We start from the raw sequence: 15,550 nt of genomic DNA, 5'->3' as shown, positions 1-15,550 counted from the left end.
GAAACCAAAACCCCTTCTAAACTGCATACTCAGGAACACTTTTGTATTTTTTTTTCTCTTGTTTTTCTAGTAAATCTAGAAACTGCATCTAAGACCAAAATAACAAAAGATTTGGTCATCTCACAATATTTTCACTGTGTATTCACCGAACTATGGGGAGAAGACCAGGCATCCTTAACTGACATTGAGAAGTCCATGAAAGCAAAAATGCTCATGTGAGTCTCTATGGGCTCAGTTTTACTTGGATGTAACTTGTGGGACTGTGACTTAAATCAGAGTTTGGTCAGCTCTGAAGCAGCACAGCTCTGGGTGATGCTGGTTGGATGCATCTACCAGACCAGGTAAAAAGTAAGCCCCTGTCATATCCATCCCTCAAATGCTCCTGGAGAGAAATTTGGGAAACATTGAGAAAATTCTTGCTCGGTTCTACCCACCCCTGCCAACATCACAGCAGTTTTATACTGGTATAAATCCTGATTTACACCCACTACAGAGATGAAAAACATCCCCAGTAGTCCAGCCATGAAACTCAACCTCTGTTTTCTTTGCTTAGCAAAGAATTTGCAGGTGAAATAATAATAAATACTGAGCAGAGAACGTTAACTGGTACCCAGAGAGTTTGAACAAATATAGAGTTACTTCACGCAAGGAAACCCGAGCAGATCTTGCCAGCCCCACCAGGGTTTGCAAACCCACTACTCATCTGTCCAAGCAGTTCTTGCATTTCAAACAATGTTGCATCAAGGGAAACCAGGCTGGTAAGTTCTTTGGAGCCACTCGAGAAGCACATGTGCTTTTAGGGAGGCAGATATTTTTCTTTCTTATTGATTTCCCCTTCAAATCAACTCGCACAACAAAAAAAGAGAGAAAGGCATTTTAGGGGAAATGTATTTGGATGCAGTTGGGTAAATGTATACTCAAAGGCTCTGTGTAGCTCGTGATTCCCTGACAGCGGGGTCTCTCCACAAGATTCATTATAAGCCCAGGCTAGGGAGGCACTGGAGAGTGGTTTCTAATCTTTATGCTCCCAAAGAAACTCCTGCATCTCTGAACTCAATGTACCGTGCTAAAACGATACTGCTCTGAGACTGACGGCTGCCTGAAACAATAGCTGTAAAGGAGCTCCGTCAGGAAGTAATACCGACTCCGGCTTTTATTCATGTTGATTTTATTGATTCATACTCATGTCAGGGCTGATCACTTCAGAAGAAATGTGCGGCTCGTACCCTTTTCCTCAGCTAACATCCTGTCCTCCCTGCCTCCGACATTGCTCGGGAGCCCCACTTCTCCCCAGTCAAACACCCAAGCCGCCAGCTTTCTCCTGAGAAAGTGCAGTGATGTGATGAAAACATGGAATTGTGCAGCGTGTGGGAAACCTCAGTCGTGCCGACGGTACCAAATCGAAGCAAGCAACCCCGGGCTCAGCCCCTGTTTGGCACGGGTTGCTTACTCCCCATAAAACCACCACGCGTACCCATGGTTTCGGCTAGGAGGAGGATGGGAAAACTCCGTGAGCAGTACCTCTTTGGGATTTGCAGGGATACGTTTCCATCTCCACCTCGTGGAGGGGGAAAGGAGCTTTCGCTGGCATCACTGGCCGGAACATGTAGCTGTCGTTGGGCAAGGAGTGCATACGGGAAACGGAGATCTTGCGGACCGTCAGCAGGTTCTGGGAGTCCTGCGGCCTCAGAGAGGCCGTGCCGCCCTGCAAAGCAAGGAGACAGGGAGACGGGGTCATTCAGCATCTTGGTGATGAAGTTACAGCAATCTCCTTCTCGTCTGCTTTTTGTTCTAAAACCTTGTGCAGATGTTCCTCTTGGCATCTTACAGAGTCTGCAGCCCCGGTGACTGCAACAGGATGCCAAAGCTACGCCGCGCTAGCTGAGTCAAGAGCTCAAGTTGTGGTTGGAGTAAAATAAGGCATCGATGACCCACCACTAAGCCGGCTCTCAGAAACTGCAGAGAAAAAGTAAAGTCCAGGAAAATGGGGCCCACCCTCTAAATACAGGAGAAAGCCAGAATTTCTCACACCGTTCTGCTCCGATTTTCCCAGAGATGCTTTCAGCCCGGCCTGAGTGGTGATGCCCTTCTCCTCAAAGCTACTCTGGGACAGATGGGCAAAACTGGCCAGTCCTCGGACACGCTGACCGAGAGCACCAAGTGTTTCTGGAAATTCATACATTATCTCCCCAAAACACACATACAGGCAGACATTTAAACATACACATTAACACCACTGCAGACCCTGCAGCCTCTCTCCTACAACATGGAGCATTTTGGGCACCCCCTGAAGAAGACAGCCACAAGGCGGGAGGAAAGAAAGAGAGAAGACATCACGGCAGCACGTATGTGAGCGTGGAGCCTGTTCTGGGGTAGAAAAGGGATTTCTCTGTGTGTTTGCCTTTGCTTTTAAATGGGTCTGGTTGGAAGTGCCCCGACAGAGCATGTCACAAACCTTAAACTTCACCCCTCGCTGCTTCTCTGAGGCTCTCTTCACTTCAGGCACCTCATAGCAAATTTATCCTGGGGTCTTAGGAAGCTTTAGGGACTCAAATGATGTCTCTGCGGTGCTGATGGAGCAGCTGTGAGAGGTGGTGCAAGGACTTGGCCAAGCGTTGGGGGAGCGGGAGCCCTTGGAACAGGACCTGCCACCTGGCTCCCGGCCCCGAGGTTTTGGTCCTAGACACATTCCCCTCACAATTTACCACGTTATCTAAAGTACGACTAATCGCTCTGCTTTTCCTTTAACGTCAGCCTCCCAGTGACTGATTGAAAACATTTTCCCGGCTGCACGTCTTAAATTAAATGCATTTTGCTTTGCTCTGCCGGGCTGTTTTCTCTCTCTGCTAGCAAAATCTGGGCCCGAGATCCCTCGCTGGATAGTTTGGAGGTCGCTGAGGATCTGGTTAAATCTATTTTTTTTTTTTTCCCCATACATTTCTGGCTTACAAATTTATTTCCTCAGACCCCTAAAGAGACACATCCCGAGACAAATTACTCGATGCTTTTACCCTGTTGAGCTTGGCTGAGAAGACGGGGGGGGGGGGAGGATCGGCAGCAGTTATTTACAGGTAGTTGGCGTCCAGCGCTGCCTGCTGCCTTGCCCAGCAGCCCTCCGCGTGCAACCCAGGTCTCACGTCTGATATACTAACGCATCGGCAGCGTGGCTGCGCCAGTTGGCCTCTGGCCATTACAGCTAATAAGCTATCAGCATCGCAACACCTGAGCTGAACGCGGGCAGGCGATTGTTAACACCCCGGTGCCACACAGAGAACAAAAGGTCTTGCTCCGCTATCTCAGTAGTCTAACAGAAGGATCACTGTATCTGTCTATTAAATCTCAGTTTGCCTTTGCAGCATCCTGTATTTGTCTTCTCTGACTGGGACAAGCGAACAGAAATCCCCTCTTGACATAAACAAGTACAATTTTTAAGGTTTCAGCTATTCTGACCCCTCACTGCTTCTCTGAGGCCCTCTTCACTTCAGGCGCATTTCAAATGGCTTCAAGGCCACTGTAATAAGTACCTGAAATACGAAACACAGAGGGGAAGCTTGTTGGCTCGCACCTGGCAAGCTGCTCGCGACAGCTAGGGAAGTTTGGAAACACACCACCACAGCCACTGCTGCTCCTCCTCTTTGGTGGGAAACGCCTGATGCACTCCGGAGCCTGATCCCATGCCGTGGAAATCAACGTGGCTCCTTCAAAACCCATGAAAGCCCAGCCTGGACCAGTGCTGCTGAGACCACATATGGTGAACCCTGCCCGCAGGCACCCTGAGGGCTTGGGATGATTCCAGGCATCTGATAGAGACGTGCAAGGTGGGAGCCTACTCGCCGCAGGACCCCTCTGTAGCCAACTAGAAAGGCATTAAATTGACTGTAGAGGCTCATGGTGATGCAGCTCAGAGGCTCAGTTAAGCATCTTTAATGAGCGAGCACAACTCCTTCCTCTTGTGTCTGGGAATCAATAGTCTGTTGGAGCTCTGATTTTGCTCTGCTGCGGATGTGGAGGCAGCTCGAGAAGAAATAATCCTACAAATACCTCCACAGGACATGACCCTTCCTGGGTGATTAAACGGCCAGAAGATACTCTGTAAGCAAAGGTGACTGGCAGGATACTCTGGAAGAGGGAACACTGTAACTTCTCAGAGGCCTGGAGCCAAGAGCCTGCAAACAAGCTGTGGGCAAAATTCCCAGAGGAAGGGCTCCTCCTGGTCCCTCTCCAAAGGCGTGCGTCTCCAGCACCATAAGCCAGCTTAGCCATTTCCCGCAGCCGCTGCGGTGCTGAAGGCAGAGGCACAACAAGGGCAGGAGGTAACTCCTTGCCTGTGCCTGCCCAGTGCTGACATCCCTGCACAGGCCAACTCCCCATGGAGGTAACCCCATTCCCCATGGAGGCAACAAACTCTCAGCTCTGCCAGCAGAAACCCAGAACCCCTTGCAGTTGCATTTACGAAGTCCCAAATCTTGCCTGTCTCTGAAAGATGCCTTCCCCACAAGCTCCCTTTGACTCTCTGCAGCATCCAGGTGCCAAGCTAATGGACACCCCACAGAGAAGACTGAGGATTATACCTTCATATCACTCATCTCGCACAGGGGAAACCACTTGGTCATCAAGAGCTTAATCTGAGCCCAAAATTTGCTTGGAGATGCTGTGAGATACTTGCCACTAGAAGGTGCCTTGATAGTCATGATAGAGGTCAGGTAATAAAGTGGAAAGTAGCCCAAGTCTAAAGCAGATTAATTCTTGGTGGCCACTGGAAGTTCTGTGATGATAGCAAGTGCGCTCCCCACTGCAGCATGTGCATCTTCATCACTGACTGTTCGCGTGTTCTCATGCCCACCGGAGGATATCTGGAGCTCATTCACCACGAGGAGGACACTGTCGTGCAGCAGGGCAAACCATGCAATAACTTTATGGGCACTGGTTTGTGGTGCAATCGGGAGGGACTGAGCAGAGAGGCCCACAGCTCTTCTGGTCTGTTGGGAGATCTCCCCAGAGCATCTCCCAGATTCACAGCTCCAGTGCTTGCTGAAAGCCTAACGTGTTGATCTACTTCTGCCTTTGTTTCCTCAATACTGTATCATAAACAGGTTCTTACAGTAACAGTAGGAAAACCAATCTGGGCTGTGTTTTCTCCACGAAGGACTCTGCCTGCCTCCAGCTCTCAATATATGATTTGAGGACAGACTGCTCACACATCACATCGCACATCAAATGCAAGACGTTTTTTTAGCCAAGAAGAGTATTTCATTCGTGTCCCACACAAGGCTGCTGGCAGAGTCGGCTGGGACACGTTCTTCGCCCAGCCCCTGCACACGCAAAGGCAGTACGAAGGACAGAGGATGGAAACGACTGTTGTGGCTGTGAAGCGACAGGTTTAGGACAATTCAGACACCACTGCTAGCTGCACAGCACCAAAGCACAACGCCACAATGCAGAAGCAACGGCGCGACGTCATTCACCTCAGCCTCGTGGCCTGGGGTTTTGTGGGAAGGTGTCAGGACATGGTGGGAAACAGAGCAGAAAGACGGGATTTCCATCATGGGAGCCTCTGCCCCCTCCAGCGCGTCTGAGTCTGGGATGGCTAAAGACACATTCTCACAGCTCAGCGCCTCCTTCAAATTGGGGAGATAAAAAGCATCAGTAGCAGAGCAAGGCTGGGTCTCAACACTCCAAGATGTTTGCCCCGTGGCATTTCCTAGTTGACCCATCCATCCAGAGCAGGAAGGAAGAGAAAACGAAATCTGGGCTGCAAAATCTGGGCACAAATGGCAAGAAAATAAAGAGCATCTTGCAACACCTTCCAGGGCGCCCATACCACCATCGGTGGCAGAATTAGTCATACAGAGCTCTACGTATTTAACCTCTTCAGTGCAGCTAGCAGGGAACGCGGGACCGAGCTGCCAGCCCAGAACAGCCTGGGTGTCCGAGACATGAGTGAGGGCATCGCCCCAACCCAGCCCCACCGCGGTGCCTCTGCCTCACTGCCGCACGGGGAGGGGCAGCCCCCTCTTGCCAATGCCAATCCTCACCTGCATTCCAGCAGGTCTCATCTGCGGGGGAAGCCTGTGGCCAGGTCCCCGCTCGCGCTGTTCTCCCTCTGGAGAATGTCACCTCTCACTATGGGTTTTCTAGGGCTAAGAGGAGGCTCTGCATGGCTCCTGAGGTGCTCGGCAGGTATTGAAAGATCACAGAATTATTGAATCATTTAGGTTGGAAAAGACCTTTAAGATCATCGAGTCCAACCGTAATGATGAGGAAAATAAAGATGAGGAAAACACAATGAAAATGACCTCAGTTTGCAATCACAGCCTATGAGAAAGGATGTGCCCTCTCTTCTCACAACGAAAAAAAGCATCCTGGCTGTTTATGGTGCATTTTCCTGCAGAAATATCTATTAGGAGCTACATTCAAATAGCGAATTCCCCATTGCTGTGTAACTAAATTTCTTTTTTACTTGACTTAATAGAGTCTGATACATTTTACAAAAATCTAATTTAATGTGATTTAATCTCAAATCCCCCACTGATTTTACAGTAGATTTATTTGCGATCATGGTGACAAAGCAATTTCATATTCACTCTTAATCATATGCTGCTGACATGAGATGAGACAATTATCTCACGCCCCTCCTTCCCCCCCTGACTTCTGATTGCCCTATTTTTCTACATGACTAATAGAAATCAGAGGGCAGGCAGTATCTGGAAAATCAACCCAGGAACCTCCAGCTTCTTGCTGAGGAGCTCTGACAATTCCCGGGGTCCAAGTCAGCCATGCCCCAAGCAGAGCACGAGACAGCGGGAAGCTGCATGCTTACACCAGTGCCAGATATGCCCTCCTGAGCTGCACACTACGATTTGCTTGAGGGTCCTCTGGAAATCCCAAAGGGGGATTAAAAAGAACCTGAGCAGTATTTCTGTGTCTCTGTGAAGGGAATTTATGCTCTCCCTCTCTGTATGTGTCAGGGTTGACAGTGCCAGCATTCCCAGGGCTTGATGAGATTGCTCCCTGGTGCTGCTGGCCATGCTAGAATGACAAGGACCGATGCAACGGCTGGGAGAGCAGGACAAGGACCTGTGGCTATTATGCTTCTGAACTTAAAAATCACAACCTTTGAATGAACTGGAAATGACAAGAGATGGACTTTCAACCCTCCCCCATAACAATGGTCAGGACAGCATTAGCCCTGGAGAACGTGTTTCAAGCAGTCTTTCACCTCAGGGAACCCTCCTGAGATGACTCAAGATGTGGAGGTGGCGGTGACATCTCTGCCGTAGGGAGACCTGGGAAAGCTGCCTTCCTCCCACACTGCCTTGTCTCCTGCCTCTTCGGCTCTGTGTCACTTGGGATCTGATTGCCTGATGATCAGACAGCAGTGACTGGTAAGAACTGTCCCCTCCCTACCCTGAGCACAAGAAGAGCAAAAGACGCTTTGTGTGAACTGTTACCAGGGCTTGGTGCTTCACCTGCACCGCTGACTCTGACTTCATGGTCTCCTGACTTCTGTAGGGTGCCCTGCTCTCCGGGGCCACGGCACCTCCCCTGCTCCCACTGGTGGCCGAGATGCTTGCTCCTCTGGACATCTCCAACTCGATCTCAGCATCCATCTCAGCATCCTCCTTGGCCTCCTTGTTGCTCTCCTCCAAGTGCTTCATCAGCACTGCCACCACTACATTGACTAGGACGAACTGTGCGATGAGGACGAAGGTGACAAAGTAGACAGGAGAGATAACAGGCAGGTAACTGAGGCAGTGCTTGTCTTCCCGAGTGCATTCCCGGAGAGTGTCCTGCAGAGGGGCAGAGGCGAGCAATTAATAAAGGCTGGGGCTCTGCCTGAGCTCCAAATACAGAAACATGAAAGATAACCTGCTGAGGACTGAAAAGCATATCATTACATATCCCACACACAACAGCTTGTAGGTACAGCAAAATGGATAGAAGAAAATACGGACACCATAATTACATCAACTACAAAGAGGAGGATTGTGTTATGTCCCAAGAGCACAGAGTACATGGTTACTCCTCTCAGCCATAAGAACTGGCATAATTTTCCCAAAGTATTATATACGTTAAAAAGAACAAAGTTTCAGGTTGGGCAAGACTTAAGACAAATTATCCCTTCAAAATACACTTGGCTTTTAAATGGGAAAGTTCAATTTTGATGTTTTAAAAGGAAACCCTTTTTATTCTCATACAAGAGGTGCCTAAATTTGTTTGAAATCTATACATCTACAGACAGAAGAAAGTACCCAGAGATTGCACACACCTTCATGATACCATTCCAGTTGTCTCCTGTTGACACCCTGAAGAGGGTGAGAAAGGCCATGCCGAAGTTGGTGAAAGTTGCATGCCGACTCAGACCTTCACAAGGATTGTCTTCACTGCAGTCTGCAGGAGAGAGAAGCAGAAGCACATCAGTGAAGTCACGTTTGCCGGTGCAAGAATATTAAGCAGCCCCCCCCAACCTGGAGGTGAGACCCTGAGATATGTCACACTGATCCATGGCATCAGGGAGGACTGCTAAGTGGCGATCTCACAGTGGCCTGCAACTACTGAAGGGCAGCTCCAGAGATCATGCAGCCAAACTCTTCTCAGTGGAGGTTATAATGGACAGCAACACACTGTGGCTTAGGAGGTCCAGGTTGGACATTAGGGAAGTTGTTCTCATCTGGAGGGCCCAACAGCCCCGGGAGAGGTCACCAGAGATGTTGGAAGTTTTCAAGATTTGGCTAAACAAAGCCACAGCTACGCTGAGCTAGTGATGGGGCTCCAAGTGGGAGGCTGGGTGGGGGCCTCCAGAGGCCTCTCCCACCAAGATTTCTGTGATTCTCTTGACTTTACCCCAACAGGCAGAGCCAACACAAAGAGACCTAAAAGGAGGCAGAAAGAAGCAGACTTGCTGGGCTGTTTCAACAAATACTGCTCTACATTATCCTCTGTCTCTTATCCTCTTGATTATGTCCTTGTCTTGATTATTTTTTACAGGGTACATCTACCATGAGGGATATTTCACTGAGATAAAGTGGAGTAATGTGACGTTTTTCCCCTGAGAATTAATAGACTAATGAACGTAAATTGAACATATGAAATATCCCTCTTTCCATAAAACACAGGCTCATCAAATATTCATTAGGACAGGCAGCAATGTCTCTTGCTAGGGCATTTCACTATTAGGTATTTATTTCAGAGGCCAATGGGAAGGAAAATGAAAAAAAAAAAAACAAAAAACCCTCCACAAATGGCCAGTCTTGGGGGAGCGAGCGCTGATAGTTCTTGTGGCTGACATAGACCAGCAGTGATTGGGAAAAGAAGGGAAAGTATTTCCCAGTTAAATCAGGATGGGAAGTGGTGTGCTGCCTGCCTGCAGTTTGCCCCAGACAAGACCAGGGCTTTCCCAGTCACTGACCACATGCTGTGGTAACCTGGGGGCTGGTGTGGGCGAGGGGTGTGCGTGGAAACACAGAAAGGACTCAGAGCAGCAGAAGATGCCTCTGTGAATAAGACATTTTTCACCTTTGCAGCTGAAGAAATACATATGCATATATCTAGACACATAATATAAACTCCACAGTATTTAATTTGGGGTGGATGCAGAACTAATTTTTTCCCAGAATTTGTTGAAGACTGAAAAACAATTTGTCTTTGGTTGAAAGAAATATTCTGCTTTCAGGCGTGTTTAATGCGAGCAGAGGGCTGGACTCATAAAGGGGATTAATGACAGCCATAAAATCACCGCGGAGGAAGGGCCCTTCTGATGCTCTTGAAGCCCTAATTGGGATGCAAACGTTGAGAGGGCAGACACATCTCCTTCGGACGCAATGTTTAAAGGTAGTGACTGCCTTGGCCTGGCTAAGCTGGGCAAGGCAGGGCTATAATGTTTTTTCTCTGACTCCACCTGATTTTCTTTTTAGTGGTGGACACATTCATGTTCAGCTACGCAGTATCCTCAAGCCAGAGGAATAAATGATGCTGGACAATCAGGAACCAGTGGATGCTTCCTGATTTATGTAGAAAGGGGAAGGTGATGCTGAGAAGAACAATGGACAGACAAGTTTTGGGCAGCTGGAAGAGCAATGTCAGCCAAGTGCAGAAAACTAATGGAGTGTGGTGGAAGCTCCGAGGAGGGACATGTTTACGGTGGCATCTCTCCAGCACGAATCTGACTACCATCCAGCTTTGTAGACTCGCGTTCTGTCTGAAGTAGCAAACTTCCATCTTTGTGAACATATCCATGCTGGACAATTATATTTAAACAGTAAATAGTTCTTCTACAGCCAAGGACAGTGTTGGACAAATCTCTAAATGTGTGTGTGTGTGCACGTTTGACAGGTTCTGTATTACGTCCTCATGTGTCATCTGTGACCCTGAGATCAAGAGGAAACCTTAATCTTCAGACCGTGAGCTAAGGAAGGCCCAAGAATGAGAGAGAGAAGAAAGGAAACAGCTAGATACCAAATAAACATCAACCGGATGAAATAAATCGTGTCAGGCACATTACTCACCTAGCTTGCCAAACAATTCCACTCCCAGGGCAGCATAGATAAAAAACAGGAGCATAAAAAGTAGGCCAAGGTTCCCTACCTACACAAGGAGAAAGCAGAACAAGGGTCAGGCAAGTTGAGGTCATAAATAAAATTTCTCCATCACATTTTAAACACAAGAAAAAGAGGGACTGGTGACCAGAGGCTAATCATCATCTCCCCTGGCTTCCAACACCCTGGTCCCCTTTCACCACTCTGCTTTAATAGACCCAGAGGAGTTTCCCACGTGGGGGAAGGAGCAGAGGCTCCCACATGCAAAGCAGTCTCTGTGGCTGGTGCCTCTCCATCACCCTTCCACTCACCCGGGAGGCTGCCTTCATCTCTACCATGGCCAACTCATAGCTGTAGCCTCAGCGGCATTTAGCACTGCACTTCAGTGCATCGGTAGTTTAAGCGACCCGGCGCTCTGGTTTGAGTTTTAAGGGCTTTTTCCTTCTGTGTGCTGGGTTTGAGACTGAGTACGAAGGCTGAGGGTTTCAAGACAGTGACATTAACAAGACATGTCTCAAGCCACAAGAGGAATTGCCTGGTTTTCAAAGGTTTCGCTAGCCTGGAGGGTTTTCGGAAAAGGAACATATGCTCCAGTAAGATGTAAAGCTCTCCTAGCCTTGCCACTTCACAGATCGTTCTCAACAACTACTTGAATTTTAGCTTTCAGTGTCTCAAAAGAAAAGCCTTATTCTACATACCAACACTTAAATGCAGGCACCTTGCAGTTCAAACACCGCGTGGTGTGCTACTATTATGTATTAACACGCGCTGCAAGGTGGCCGAAGGGGATGGTAATAGAAGTGCAATGATGCTAAAGGGAACACAAAGGTTCTTAATAACAATGGCATTACAGTTATCTGCACTGGAGTCAATCACTATATGGGGTCAAAGCCTTTAAAACATCTCAAAGAGCAGATTTTTTTTTCAGCATGATACCTGTTATCATATAATTAACACAGCTATCACTTATGAAGTAGTTTTTTTTTTTTTTTTTGTATTAAAGAAATGGGAATAGTCAAATCACCCAGTGGATTCTGTAATTGCTGCGGAGCCTAAACTGGCTACTACACATAGAGCTTTGCAATTCCACTAACATGATTACCATACTCCAGGGAATAATAGAGATAATACAGTGATGTGGATGGCTGGTCTGGATTATTTCATCTGCAGGTACTGTCTTCTGGAATAGTGTTTCCTAACGCATGTCTGCTGGATCACTGGTGGTTTGTAAGACATTAGAAGGCAGTCTGTAAAATGACTGCAAATTAGAAAACACAGGAAAACAGGCACACACATGCTGCCGGGGAGGCAAATGAGCAAATAATTAAAGAGAAGGAAAATAAAAGTGATAAACAAGTTTTCTAGGTTCAGCATAAATTAAAGCCTGATGTTGTAACACTGCAGAAGAGGGTCTTGGAATTTTTTCAAAGAAGCCTATAAGCTGAATATTTTACTGCTATTTTAATGCCTAATAAATCAGCCTGCAAACTTCTGGCATTGATGAAATTCCAAAGAATTTAGACTAACATCAAAGTTATTACCATGTTATCAGTCAAAACTATTATCTATCTCTCAACATGCAAAGCATGTTATGAGCTGACATTTGCTCATAAACAATTTGCCTACTATCTAACATGCATTTGTAAAGGATCCTGTATTTAAGATCGTGACTAATTACATTACTGAACCAGCATGTCTCATAACTAGTCCGTCAAAGGCCAGTTTACACTTATGGGTTTGCTGTACATACTCAAGGCACCCCAGCCATGGGCATACTCTAAAAATGCTAACAGAAGCACGTTTGCTAATGCTGGTGTCTAAGGTTGCATTTGCCCTTGGCTGAGAGCAGACACACGGGCAGTTCCAAAGCTCAGCTGCCGCACAGGATCTCTTGGGAAGTGACTGAATGTCTGACTGATGCGGAAATGTGGTTACATGAAAAAGAGATGTAAGAGGCAGCAGCAAGCCAAAGATCCTGGGATGGGTGATGGTATGACCTTTACCATTAAACTCCATCCCAAGCTGTATCTAGGCATCCAGAGCTGCTCTGGAGCGTCAGCTAAGCAGCAGGTTGCTCCCCACATGCACAAGAAGAACCTGCTGCTGTGACCACCCCCTGCAGACGTAACACCCACATGGATATGTGCAGGCAGTTGGTGGCTCGTGAGCTTGGAGAAGGCATGATTTTCTCAGCAGCCCACAAACACCTGATGCTTAAGAGAATGTGGCTGAGCAAAACGGCTCACCTCTTGCTTAGGTGCTTCAGCATAACTGCTCGGACTATTTGTATAGCTTATTGCTGTACTGAATCAGTACAAGTCAGTGCCAGATTTAATATTTTGTCAGTGCTAGCCCATGGCTCTCTGGTACATGTCCCTCAGGAAAGGAAAGGAAGATCCTCTTCAGCCCATGGCCTTCACCAACCCTGAGCATAGAGAAGGACCCAAGGCATGCTCTCAGAGATGGGCCGAGGCGGAGGCAGCGAGGTCAGCCAGCGGCTGCTGAGTAGCAGAGAAGGCAGACTGGATGTGTGTCTGTGACCTTGAGTGAGTCATTCCTCTCCTGTAACTCAACGTACCCATTTGTAATACCCCTGCGGATAGGTAATTAATGTCTCTAAAGCACTTTGAGATCTACTGAGACCAGACAAGAAAAAGATCGTGCATGAATCACGTTGCTGGGAGGAATGGGAGGGGGCAGGAGCACATCCAGGCACTTTTCTCCAGCAGCCAAAGGCTGGGATGCCTGTGCTGGACTCTGCATCAGAGACAGAGATCCAGCTCTGGTCAGTAACATCATCTTTGGCAGCCGGTCACTCAGGCAGGCTCTGAGAAGTGGTTCTGCTCTAGCAGCACTGAACAGGTCAGCCCATGCTCTGTTTATCCATCAAACTCCCCCTGACTTGGGCTGGTGCCTTTGGCTGGGCAGAGAAAACTACAGATAACACCCGTGTCTGGCAGCCAGGGGCTGGCTATCCATCATTTGCTGTGGCTCCAATGTTGAGGGGAGACTGTGGCCTGTAGGGAGTGAAGCAGAGATGAAGAACATCTTGGAGATGTTCTTGGTGCCCTAAAGTACCTCAGAGAAGCCACAAGAGAGGATAGAGACACTGGTGAGTGTGATTCCTCCTCGACCTTCACTTTCTGGCATCCTGGCTGTCATATACCGCTGGCAAAAGCCTGGGACAGAGGGATGCTGTGGGGAGAGAGGCGGTTCCTCCATCCCACCTAGAGGAGCAGGGGGGTCCTGTGTGAAGAGCTACCGCCCTTCACCACAGTGCCTCCCAGCTGGATCTATGATCTACCATTGCAAAAGCCCTGGAATAACCCTGCTCAACAGCAAGAAAAGAGACCCTGCTCTCCACACACCCAGCAAAACCCTTCTCCCCCTGTCCCTTCGTGGCCTGGGGAGGCTGTCTCTACTTTAGGGCTTGTGGAAATCACTGCTATTCGTTTTTTGCCTCCCTTTACGTAAGATGAAGCACCCCTGCATGTCCCATCAGAGTTCAATCTCTGACCTATGCCACTAAGTAAAAAGCCCATATCTGCAGGCACTGGGATGCAAAGCAACCATGCCGGGTTGTGTTAGCTTGATACGCAAATGTGTTGCTTTGATCATGTACAACAGGAGACCGGCCACCTGGGCGCTATCACTCCTCTTGCACTGTCAGTTGTGTGATTCTACCCAAATCCCTCTAGATCCCGCTGGCCTCTACTCTCCCTGCGGTGGTAGAGGCACTGATGAAAACACGTCTTCTGCTGCCCCACTCCTGCAATGGCTGGCTGAAGCACGCTACAGTTCCTCTTGTGCCTCTTCCTGCTCTGACATCAATTATTTCTGCATCAATGGCCCACACCTTGGCATTTCAGTTGTCCATGCAGGCAATGCACGCAGCTCCCTGGGATGCCTGTCAAGAGCAATTTCGCATAAAACTAAGTCTCTGCCAATCCTTTCCAAGGACATGAGTCCTCCTCATCTTCCTTCCAGCACTCTCCAGCCAAAGCAATAAGCCTGGCAGCAGGAAAACACAGGCTAATTTATGCACTAGACCCAAGAGAAAATGAACACATTTGTCTACTTGGAAAAGGGAGGCCATCTGTGTGAATTCCAGGACTAGTGGAAAGGGACAGACAGACAACCTTGGAGGCTAAAGTCACCTCACTGATGCAACCACAAGGCCGCTAGCTGAACTGGATGAGCTTCCCTTTCTGCATATCCACTCAGCCCAACAGAGACCAGCGCTAAGAGCCAGCAGAATGGTCGTTTCCTTACTTAATGATTTCTGCTTCACCACTCAAATCTCTCAGGCATTTCTGCACTTCTTTCCAGTGTGCAACATAGCACACACATACCTGTCTTCCAGAATCTGTCTCATGTGCAACACTTGCTGGTAAGACATTTCTATTCTTGCTCTCTGAGCTTCACAATCACTGTGTGTTTTCAGCATCTGGCTATTGTTTTTGTTTATTGTTTATGTTTACTGCTGTTACACAATGCCAGAAACCCTCTGCAAGAGCTGAAGCTGAGATAAGCACAGGAATTACAGCACCACGAAGAGTTAAACTCCTGAACAGGAGCAAGCTACAGACTCTGTCCTTCAGGGCACTGATAGGACAAGGAGTTCTTCACTTCTTTCTTGGCACAGAGTTCATCTGGGGGGAGTTCCAAGCTTTGAAGACAAAGAGGAGGTATACTGTACAGTTCTGCATTTAATTGATATGCTATCCATAGACCACGTGAGAAAGAAGAAGGAAAAAGAACCCAGATCTTTTTGATAGGAAAGTTCTCCATTTTACTATTGTTGGCCCTGCAGAGCCACGATGGCAATCGGACTGGATTCCACTTTGTTCTCTCTATCAAGAAGAGCACTGGCAGCTTTGCACTGACTGCAGGTTTTCTTACTGGCAAGCGATACTACAAGTGCTGTGCGGGGGGAGCTGGGCTGCTCAGTATGGTGCATTCACTTACACAATGAGTATTTTAACCCAGTCAAATGCAAAGTTACAAATTCAAGC

The 15,550-nt window shown here is 48.0% G+C and overlaps 1 protein-coding gene across 1 annotated transcript in view; it reads right to left on the bottom strand.

Moving 5' to 3' along the window:
• CACNA1H (calcium voltage-gated channel subunit alpha1 H) overlaps positions 1-15,550 on the bottom strand; it is a 257,797-nt gene that overhangs the window by 5,322 nt on the left and 236,925 nt on the right. Inside the window, exons 30-33 of the mRNA XM_082490356.1 lie at positions 10,506-10,584; positions 8,270-8,391; positions 7,452-7,790; positions 1,522-1,705 (exon numbers count right to left, since the gene is read on the bottom strand). Coding sequence (XP_082346482.1) covers positions 1,522-1,705; positions 7,452-7,790; positions 8,270-8,391; positions 10,506-10,584 — 724 coding nt within the window. The remainder of the gene's footprint in view (positions 1-1,521; positions 1,706-7,451; positions 7,791-8,269; positions 8,392-10,505; positions 10,585-15,550) is intronic.

Source organism: Vanellus vanellus (assembly GCF_965231255.1).
Source record: "Vanellus vanellus genome assembly, chromosome: 14".
NCBI lineage: Eukaryota > Metazoa > Chordata > Aves > Charadriiformes > Charadriidae > Vanellus > Vanellus vanellus.
This window is presented reverse-complemented; position numbering and strand designations above follow the sequence as displayed.